Source organism: Paroedura picta, chromosome 12, assembly GCF_049243985.1.
Source record: "Paroedura picta isolate Pp20150507F chromosome 12, Ppicta_v3.0, whole genome shotgun sequence".
In the NCBI taxonomy this organism is placed as follows: domain Eukaryota; kingdom Metazoa; phylum Chordata; class Lepidosauria; order Squamata; family Gekkonidae; genus Paroedura; species Paroedura picta.
In genome coordinates this window covers 33,847,515-33,858,460 of record NC_135380.1, presented here as the reverse complement: position 1 = coordinate 33,858,460, position 10,946 = coordinate 33,847,515, and the positions used below count along the sequence as shown (strand labels likewise).

Genomic DNA, 10,946 nt, shown 5'->3' with positions numbered 1-10,946 from the left:
GGCCCTTGTCGGGGCACTTCTTCAAGCGGTAGGGGTTCTGTTGATCCAAAGTGACCGCCGGCTTCCCACAAAGACGGAAGGCTGTGCCAGGGTCCCTCGCTCCTGCAGGCAGGGTCTGAATGCACGCCGAAGGGATTCTGTTCAGGATATTAGGTAACCAGGAACTAAGGAAATGTAGAGCTCGGTCCAGCTATGCTTTTCTTGGTTAATGATGTCAAAACATTAGCATGCTGTAAGCTTGCAGAAGGGTGTGAAATACCAAAAGAGAAGCCTTGGGGTGGGAAGAAGGCTTTACTCGCTCATCTGCACAGACAAGCAGAGGCCCTGCAACCGGGAAGATCTGAATGCGGGTCTCCGGGTGCGAGGGACTTTTGCACTGCTAGACGTGTTTAGATGAATGGCACCCGCAGTTACAAGGGCGGGGGCTCAAATAATTTAAGGCAAACATTTATGTTGGGGTGAAAGAGCCCAGAAAGAGCCTTAAATACCAAGTGGGTTTCAGCAGCAACACAATTTTCACATGGCTGGGCCCCTCCCGCACATTAAAACAAAGCAGCAGAACCAATTTCAAGAAAGAAACACTAAATTACAGGTGGTTTATCTTGTGCCAAAATACACATTTCCCCAATAGCTCAGGGATGCACATCAGTGTTGTCCCTAGGGTCGATACAAAATCTGAGGCAGCCACATTGTCAAGCAACTCAGTGCACTTAAGGTTAGAAAAAACGTTGTTCCACAATGTCCTATTCTAATCGACACGTTGCAGCATGTTAACACTGTCAATTGTTTTGTGCATTAGAAATAATTGAAAACCCAACATGGGCTAAATGTTCTTCAGTCACATAAAGCAGCTCAACAATAAAAAGAGCAGTTAAAAAAAAGAAGAAGAAGAAGAAGAAGAATCTGCAGAAGATGTGATGCACAGTTTGTGGCAGAACAGAAATCCACGGCAGTCTGTGACCACAAAGCTAAAGTCAAGGACTCGAGGATCCTGCGGTGGGGCAGGACGCATCTTGGATCAGTCTAAATTCATTTCTCTCATCAGTGCATTGGGTTAGATCCTGTCATAAGGACAACATTCACTTTCTGCTTTTAGAAGCTCTGTCATAATTACTTTCAAGTTACATAGAAAAGTGCTGAAGTTGCTGTTACGGACAGCCGGCTCGCTCTGGAGTCTCCTTTCTCTGTTCTCCAGTGGGAACAATTCTTTATCCTGCAGTTTGGCACTTGAAGTCACACCACGCACTGAAGCATGTTACTCGAATGACATAAGGTTTGCAGGTACCTGATGCAAACAATGGAAATCAGTCAGCAGGACAAATCTTTCGGAAGCACTGGGAAGCCAACGTGTTACTCCACCCCGAGTCGAAGGTCTGTACCCGATTTTGCGTTCTGTGTCAGGAAAAGTACTCTTGCCAGTGACAGCTTCGAACAGACTCTGACAGTGAGGCTGAGAGAGCTCTAGGAGAACAGCCCCAAGAGAACTGTGACTAGCCCTAGGTCACCCAGTTGGCTGCACGGGGAGGAGTAGGAATCAAACCCAGTTCTCTAGATGAGCATTCTCTGAACTGCTACACCACAGTTAATGGCTAATGTCATAAAATGACATTGCTGGATCAGAATAAGGGCCTTTCTAATCCAGCATCCTGTTGACCACAGTAGCAAACCAGATGTTTTCAAATAGTGCTCAAGCTGGGTGAGAAAAATAACAGGAAAAGGCATTTGGGAGGAGACTGACTCTGAATAAGGACATTAAATGCACCAGCCTGGTTACAATGCACCATGCTTACCACATTCATTTGTGACTGTGATACTCATCACACTCCTTGTCTTCTTGAAGCGGAGGAAAGGTTCTTTCTTCCCACATCTCCCAGCAATGTCTCTCTACCCCTCTTCTGAACCGAAGCCCACAAAACTGCACTCAGAGGGTGCAGGGCCTTTAGCAGAGGGGGTAGCTCCATTAGGGGTGGGACTAAGGATATCTTATTCTGAGTGTGCAGCGCTGCACAGCTAAAAACGAAACCGCAACTAGCTGCAAAAACTTTAATCTTGTTCTTTGGTCAGATAAGGCACAGAAGAGCGCACTCCTGAACCGATGCCCCGAGCATCTGTGGTAGCGCTACCTCACTCTCTGTTCAGCAATAAAAACTCTTGAGAAAATGAGAGATCTGCCGGCATGAATAATGTATCCAGTCAAAATTTGGCTAGGCAGATGGCTGGGCAGTGATTTCACGTGGCTTCTTTTGTGGCTCATCCTTTTAGCTCAAAAACAAAAGGGAAAAACCCGTACCTGAGGCCTGTTGCTTTTGCATGCGTCGTCCAAATGCTTGTGCCACAGTATTGCGTGAAACCTCGAACCAGTCTGAAACTTGTAAACATTGCCTACAAAATGGGTTTGTAAGAAAAGCAGAGGCCGTTGAGTGAGACACAAAAGACATCAGCAGGGAGCAAGTAACTGAAGCTCAATATTGTTTGGACAGGCAGCAGGGCGCAACAGTGCTAGGGAAAAATTGTTCAGGTGAGCAGTAGAGCGTGGCAAGGCTCAGGACAAACTGATTTGAAAGTTTGAGTTGTCTGAATTTCAGGTCTGACTGACTGCTTTTGCTCAGGTGTGAATGCTTAAGAAACTCCAGGCTTCTTTGACTAAACTAAGGGCCGTTCCGCATTCGTCCAAAATAGCACAATGGTTACTAATTGAAATCGCTACAGTTTTGCCATTATGCACAACGTCGTTGACAATCTACAAACACTCCTGAAACCGATCCGCAAAAAGAACTTTGTTGTAGCGCTTTCAGGGAAATCCCCAAAAGTGGATTCACCCTACGGAAAGCGCTACACTCCTGCAACCAATCTGCAACACTAGCGGGAAAGTTGTGTGCGTTACCATTGTTGCGGTTTCTGCAAAGTCCCTCCCCCTGGCTCTCTCCTCTAATCTTCCGGCGAAGCGATCGCCATTTTTTTTCTCCGAGTGAGCGGAGATCAACGCACCAGCGAGCCTTCATTTACCCAGCGAGGCTTCCCTGGCTGCAGCCCCTCTGTTTAAAGTCACCAAGCACAAGCATCGCAGAGGCCCGTTTGCTGGTTTATTTTCCCTTTATTTTTCACACTGTTTTTGGCCGATAATCGCGCCCGTGAGGGGGGGGGGGATTTTTTTTTTCACTCGGGGGGAGCATGGCAACGATGAAACGGCAGCTCAAATACTACCTGCTAGCTGGACTGGTCTCTCCGTTGCAACGAATCAACGCATATTTGTTGCAACGGGGTTTTTTTTTTTTTTTTAAACTTCCTTAAAGGGAAAGGGGCTGTTTGGGAGCATGATAACGGCCACCCATTGGCTGCTTGACGGCTAGGGGCGGGACAAAGCTCAGCAATAGCGCTTCCTGGCTAGCGATTTTTGCCGAGACCGGAAACCTGTGGGAAACGATAGAAACGCAACTAGATTCCACTACAAAGGCAGGTATGCATAATGACGAATTCCACTATTTAAAATGGCGATTTTTCGTTCCGCAAACAATTTGCAACATGGATCCCAGTGTGGAATGGCCCTAATAGTTAGCTTTCTTTCAATGGCTGCCTCATCTGGGTGTTGGCCACAGGGTGTTCAGCAAAAGGCCTTTCCCTTTTAAGAAGTACAGTTAGAAAACACATTACATCGAAATAGTGAAGTTATTTAGGGAGTGGGCGGGATCACTGAGTAGGGGAGGGGCTGTGGCTAAGTGGCACAGCACGGGCTTTGGATGTAAAGATACCCACATCTATAGCAACTCCTTATCACACTGCATTGCTGACCTTGCAAAAATGCCCCCTTCTCCACTTTCTACTGCAGAGAATCTCTGGGACATTCTGCTGGGTTTGCATTGCCTACATTGCTTAGGTATTTCCCCCCCATTGGAAACATTGGAGGATGGGGACATCCTCTTTGGGTGTCCATAGAATTGGACCCCCCCCCCCGTCCAATCTTTTCAAAATTTGGGGCTTCTTTTGAGGAGAGTCTCCAGCAGCTATGCTGCAAATTTGGTGCCTTTACCTCAACCCCCCTCTCCTGACTGAATGTAATGGTGATGCACGTTATGCTAGATCACTATGCTAGATCACAATCGCAATACGCAACCTGGCAGGTATTATTTTAAAATGATAACTGCAAATCACCGTTCCTTGCTAGGATCTCAAATAACAATTTAAGAGTGGCCCTTACAATGCTGTGCTTTGAAACAACATTGACTGCAGTTCAGGCAGGCCGATATAACCAGACTCCGAAGGATCAACGATTTCGTATATGTGACCTACTAGCTGTAGAAGATCACCACAATGTTTCCTGTACTCACATCCTAGGGCTAAGTTTATGGACGGGGCATTCTGTGGCTTAACAGTCGATTCTGTTTCAGATAAGTTGATATTTTTGCTGTCAGATACTGACTCTAACATCTCATGCAGAATGTCTTTGTTTGCCATGGCAGTGAAAAAAAAAAGAGCCAACATTATTTTGTTGGATGTGACTAATTAAGATGTACTTTAAATACATTTGGTAAAATATTTTAATTTCGATATACGATTTTACTTAAATATCTTGCACACTGTATAAATTTATAGTGTTTTATATAGATGTGTTAAATTCTTAATGGAATGTATTTTATTCTTGTGTGTTTGGGGTTTGCAAATAAATTTTACTAGTACTAACACACAAAAAAAGCATTTTTGTTTTTTTGCACACCCCTAGCCACCTACCTTTATCAGGATTATTTAGCTGAAAAATATCAGGATGTTCAGGGTCATCAGGCAGTGCTACCATCCACCCAACAACGGAAACCCTTTTTCCTGGATTAGATTTATACTAGGAACGAAAAAGCAAAAAAGATGAGTGAGAAATCTTCCAGTTGGCTTTCTTAACGCGAGATAAACATCATTTCCCGGATGCAAAAACCACTGAGTAAACACCCTGTCAGTAATGCATGCCATCCATTTTAAACCATGTTTTTAATATACCAAATAAAACCTCTTCTGCTTACGTGCTTTCTTTCAGTGCCTCTTAAAGACTTTGCTCCAAAGTAGATGAGCGTAGATCCTGAAAGGGTAACCCAATATCTAGTCCATGAAGAAAGCTGAAGAACAAGGAAGAAAATTAAGGAAACTCTAAATACATATGTTGCATATACCTGCAGAATTACCAAAGTAAGTACAGTGGGGAAAGCTCAGGAAAAAAAGAGAACTTTCAGGCAGCTCCATGATAATGAAGTTCCTTGGAGTCCCCAGCCTAGCCAATCGCCTGAAAAAAACAAACAAAAAACATCCTGCCTCTTTAACACTATTTATCTCCATCTCAGGTAAACCTTCAAATGAAAAGCTGCCTATTTCTAAACATTAGGCCTCTGTTAAAGGAACAGGACATTTTTTCTCCAGGTCTCTTAGCAACCCTATTTGAAATCTATTTCACACCGATAAACTCATCTAATTTGATTAGTTTTGCAACAGGTTTGACTACAAAATGCAGACCCAGGGATTGTCTATCAGGCCCTGAAACACCCTTTTCTCCTTCCTCCTCTTACTATTCATTACTACTTTTCATATTAAAGGCCCAGCCTAATGAAGTATTCCGGGGAACTTGAAAATATGTCCCTTGCATTGTGGCTATTTTGGGTTGATTCTAATGAAAAGGAACGGCACAGCTGTTTTGTCTGTCATGTCACTGAAGATAGGCAAGTGTCAGACGCACAGGAAACTCACAACAAAACTTATTCAAAAGAAAATAGTTTTATTGATTAGCACTATACGCATTGGACTGAAAGTCAAATCTGACTCGAAGCCAGATTTGCCTCAGCTTATCAATACATTTCTCCCGCCCAAAACTTGACAGTTCCCAAGGAGGGGGGTGGTGAGGAAAGACATATGTGAAACAAAAACAGGATTCCAAACTCCCATCCTTGAGAGAGGTGACAACAACCCTGTGAGCCCATAACAAGATAAGGTTAACATAACATCACTATTCTATTTTATTGCTTACAAACTACAAGGCCGGGGCTAGCAGGCGCCAGGCTCAATCAAGCAATATAACTGACATGGAGGAACTCAGGCTAATTTATGACAGAGATTCTACAATCCTGACAGCAAGCACCCATGAGGCTGAAATTTGCTTTGAAGAAAATTTACTGCTTTGTCCTGCCTTTGCTTTTGAAAACAGGGTTGTGTGCTGGCACCTGCTGGCGGACATGTATTATGACTCAAACTTATTCCCCCAAAAGAGAAATCTAGGTAGGGAGCCGTGTGGGTCTGAAGCAGCAGAACAAAATCTGAGTCCAGCGGCACATTTAAGACCACCAAAGTTTTATTCAAGGTCTACACAAGGAGGAAGTGTGCATGACCACGAAAGCTCACATCTTGAACTTTGTTAGTCTTAAAGGTACCACTGGACTTAAATTTTGCTATTCCCCCTCAGCCCTTTGAACTTTTTTGGCTCAGCCTGGAGGGAAAATGAGATGGAAGAACCGTAATGGGAAGCAAAGGCCAAGAATCCTATATATACTCCTGTGATTTCTTGCCCAAGCTGGTTTTTTGTGTCCTCCTTGGTTCAGGCCAGAGCCTTCATGACAAAAGGTTTGAAAATGAGGCAAGAAAAGGTGGCTTGAAAGTGTTCGATTCTCACTACAAGAAATGAGGACATTGATTGGCAGTTATCAGATATTGGTTGGCAAAGGAAGTTTAAAGAAAGGTTATCTGGTTTTTATTGTTAATTAATTATAATTATATTAACTGTTTTATAGTTCTAATTCTGTGTAATCTATTCTATGTTGCTAAGCACCCCGAGCCAGTTTCAAGAGGGGTGGTATATAAATCTAACAAACAAACAAATAAATATCAGACATTGCTATTCATTTTAAATTGAAGTTAGGCAACATACAAAACAACATGTATGCCTGTTTTATTTTAATAGCTTTGGTGTGGGTTTCTGTACATTTATGATTCTTGTTTACTTACTCATGTCAAGAATAACTCATTTTGCATAAAAGATTCTTGACTGAGAATACAAGGGGCCATTTCGCACGGCTTCAAAATAGCACAATGGTTGCTAATTGGAAACGCTACTAATTTGCCATAACCCACGACGTCGTAGACAATCTGCAACAATCCTGAAACCGACCCGCAAAAAGCGCTTCGTTGTGGCGCTTTCAGGGGAATCCAGAAAAGTGGATTCACCCTCCGGATAGCGATACACTCCTGCAACCAATCTGCAACAGTAGCGCTAAAGACCTGTGCGTTACCATTGTTGCTGGTTCTTCAAAGTCCCTCCCCCTGGCTCTCTCCTCCAAACTTCCGGCGAAGCGATCGCCATTTTTTTTCTCCGAGCGAGCGGGGATAAACGCACCAGCGAGCCTCTTTCTGTTTAGAGGCTTCCCTGGCTTCAGTCCTTCACCTTTAGTCACTAAGCACAAACCACATAAAAGCCCGTTTGCTGAAATAAAGTCCCTTTATTTTTTACACATAAATTCAGCCGAAAATCGGGCCCGTGAGAGGGGGGGGGGATTTTTTTTTTATCACTCGAGGCAGCGTGCCAACGATCATACAATCAAACGACAGCTCACATTAGGCAGCTGGATGGGTCTCTCCGTAGCAACGAATCTACCTAGATTCGTTGCTATGGGTCTGTTTTTTTTTTTTAAACCTTTCTTAAAGGGAAAGGGGCTGTTTGGGAGCATGCTAACGGCTGCCCATTGGCTGCTTGACGGCCAGGGGCGGGACGAGCTTGGCAATAGCGCTTCCTTTCTAGCGATTTCTGCCGAGACCGGAAGCCTGTGGGAAACGCTAAAAAACGCAACTGATTCCACTACAAAGGCAGGTATGCATAACGACGAATTCCACTATTTTAAATGGCGATTTTTCATTCCGCAAACAATTTGCAACAAAGATCCCCGTGCGAAAAGGCCCAAGGTTTTCAACCAAAGCCTGGAATAAATAAACTTCTGATCTCCTCAGTCAGGAGGCTGAGGGCTTTCCTACATTCTCATTTTCCTTGCTTGTGCGTTCCTGTTGCTTTGGATTTCCTCCTCTGCTCCACATGTTTTGTCCCCTCTATTAGCCTAGTCTATATTATAGCACTATGGCCAGCATATACTGTAGATTTAAACCACAGGTTTTTGGTCTGTAATATCGAATTGACCACTGGAGGGAGGAAAACACATGAGGAATAGGGTAAAAAAAAAAAAGGCAACAGGAGCACGCAAGTGAAGGCTATGAGAAAGAATGTAGGAAAGTTCTAGGACTTGTTTAAGGGTGATTGTTAGAAGGAATGGTCATTGTCTTCACAGCAACATGGACTAGTGTGTGGCCTCAAGCCATGAAAAGAGACTTTTTGTTTCCATGTGGCTGGCTTTAAGTAGAAGAAGGTGATGAAGAAGAAAAGTTGGTTCTTATATGCTGCTTTTCTCTACACAAAGGAGTCTCAAAGTGGCATGCAATCACCTTCCCTTTCCTCTCCCCACAACAGACACCCTGTGAGGTAGGTGAAGCTGAGAGAGCCCTGATATTACTGCTCGGTCAGAACAGCTTTATCAGTGCCATGGGGAGCCCAAGGTCACCCAGCTGGCTGCATGTGTAATCAAACCTGGCTCGCCAGATTAGAAGCTGCCACTCTTAACCACTACACCACAATGGCTCGCTGGGTTAACCATCACTGTAGGACAAAATGAGACACAGATCTCATTGTTCTACCTGATAGCGCAGAGCTATCTGCAGCATTTCCTTTGGTATTCTCAGTAGCAACCACAGCCATCTCTGCAAATTGAAATGGCTACAGCTAGAACCACTCTTACCGTGGGCTTCCTGCCTTCCTTTAGTAATGTCTTCCTTCTTAAAGGCCCTTCCATGGTCACAACTCCCATGGAACTCCCTGATGTGCAGCTGCAAGCCCCTGTAGGACTGAAACAACAAACAACATTATGTTGGTGGGAGCAGACAAAAATGGAAAAAATAGTTTAAACTGTGCAAAACTTTCATAAGCCTCTCTTGCTTTTCTTTGAGCAACCAACACTGATCTTGACTGAGTCCTTAACGTTGATGTTCCCCTTATTTATATAAGCTATTGAGTGTGATGATTAGGATAACAGAAGAATATTTAATGGTTGTTAGATTTTCCCAACCATTAAAACTGATTTTATCACTGCATTAGGGATATAAATATTCTGATCTTCAGACCAAAGGAATGTGAAAACACCAAATCTTGACAACAATCTTTTCTGTTGACAGCAGAAATTCAAGGATGTTCACGGTTTCAAGATGTTATCATTGAGAAGATACCAGGGAAAAATGTTCTTTGAACAATAAATTGAACTGCTGTGATTAAGAGAATATATGTGGGCAGGACGAAGCCCAACTGCTACTGTTAAAAAGTTATAACTTGGACAAATAATTAAATTATATGAAATTGCCACTCAAGTGACATGTGCTAGATAAATGATTAGCAGACTGGGTGAGGCTATATCAAATGAAACACAAACCTTTCATCTTCACCAAATAGGATCAAGAGGACTCTAGTCACTAAACCGAGTCAAGAGGTTCCTAGCTAGTTTGATTTAGCCACAGTGATTCATGCTTTCGACTGGGCTACTGCAATGTGCTCTAATTGGGGCTCCCCTTGAAGAGTGTTTAGAAGTTGTGTCTAGTGCAAAATACATAGGCTACACTGCTGGTTGAGGTCAGGATCAGGATCCTGTGACCCCTCCCCCAATAGAACAGTGATTACACTGGATTCTTATCTGCTCCTGAATCTGATTTGAAGTACTGTTTTTGAGCTTTAAATATCCACATGGCTTGGAAATAGAGCATCTGAAGGACTGTCTTCTTCTATGTTTCTGCCTGGGAAATAATATCATGGGGAGAGGGTCTCTTGAGTATCCCCACTGACCAAAGAAGCTTATATGGGGGCACATGAAAGAGAGCCTTTTCAATAGCAACCCCATGATTATGGACTCGGCTCCTCAGGGAGGGTATACCTGGCCCCTCCCACTCTTGACCTTTGTTTCTATTCTCCTGCCTATCAAATGTTTTACATTACTGATTTTCAATTAGTGTTTTTATGTCCTTTGCTGCTTATTGCGGTTTACACTGTAAGCTGCCCTGAATTCTTATGAAGTAGAAAGGTGGCTGATAAATGTAATAAACAAACAAAGGCCTTGAACTCTGGACCATTTGTTTGGTCTTCCAGGGCAACTGTGTGGCCACCACATTCTTTACTCCCAAATATCAGTTAGTTAAGTCACTAAGATAGGCACAGACTGATCTGGCATACTAGGCACTAACTGTTTAAGGTTCTGTAAACCCCACTGTGAAATGTCTATAGGTAGAGCTTGCCTCAGGCCAACACAATTTGCTAGAAAACATCAGTTACAAACACACCATGCATCCCAGGAGATAACACTTTCTTTTTGGTTTTACTTCATAGCTATTTCTATAGCAGGATGAACAAAATAGCAATGAACCTTTGCTTTGCCTATCTGCAGGGCCTGTGAATTAATTTGTATACATTGAAGAAGAATTGGTATTTATACCTCACTTTTCACTGCCTGAAGGAGTCTCAAAAAGCAGCTTACAATCTCATTCCCTTTCTCTTCCCACAATAGACACCCTGTGAGGTAGGTGGGGTTGGGAGAGCTCTAACAGGACTGAGAACAGCACCATCAGGGCTGTGACTAGCCCAAGGTCACCCAGGAGGCTGCATGTGGAGGAGCAGGGAATAAAATCTAGCTCATCAGATTAGAAGCCACCACTCTTAGCTGCTACACCAAGCTGGTTAATTCTGAATGTGAGATTGGCAGGTATGTGAACTGCTTGCTGCCTGTGTACTATGGATGTCCACAAACATAACCCAGTTTCTATGTGTATAGCAATAACTTTAGACCACAGAGAGAGTTAGAAAACTTGTCCCTTTTCTTTGACCCCATATATATAACAAGGAATCT

The 10,946-nt window shown here is 43.4% G+C and overlaps 1 protein-coding gene across 4 annotated transcripts in view; it reads right to left on the bottom strand.

Annotated features, from left to right (window-relative positions):
* Window positions 1-343: 343 nt before the first annotated feature.
* RALGPS1 (Ral GEF with PH domain and SH3 binding motif 1) overlaps window positions 344-10,946 on the bottom strand; it is a 240,587-nt gene continuing 229,984 nt past the window's right edge. For all 4 annotated transcript variants that reach the window (XM_077307095.1, XM_077307096.1, XM_077307097.1 and 1 more), the window contains 5 exons: window positions 8,802-8,907; window positions 5,007-5,099; window positions 4,726-4,831; window positions 2,291-2,382; window positions 344-1,285 (listed from right to left, as the gene is read on the bottom strand). In XM_077307095.1, the coding sequence (XP_077163210.1) occupies window positions 1,256-1,285; window positions 2,291-2,382; window positions 4,726-4,831; window positions 5,007-5,099; window positions 8,802-8,907 (427 nt within the window). In that variant the 3' untranslated portion in view covers window positions 344-1,255. The remainder of the gene's footprint in view (window positions 1,286-2,290; window positions 2,383-4,725; window positions 4,832-5,006; window positions 5,100-8,801; window positions 8,908-10,946) is intronic.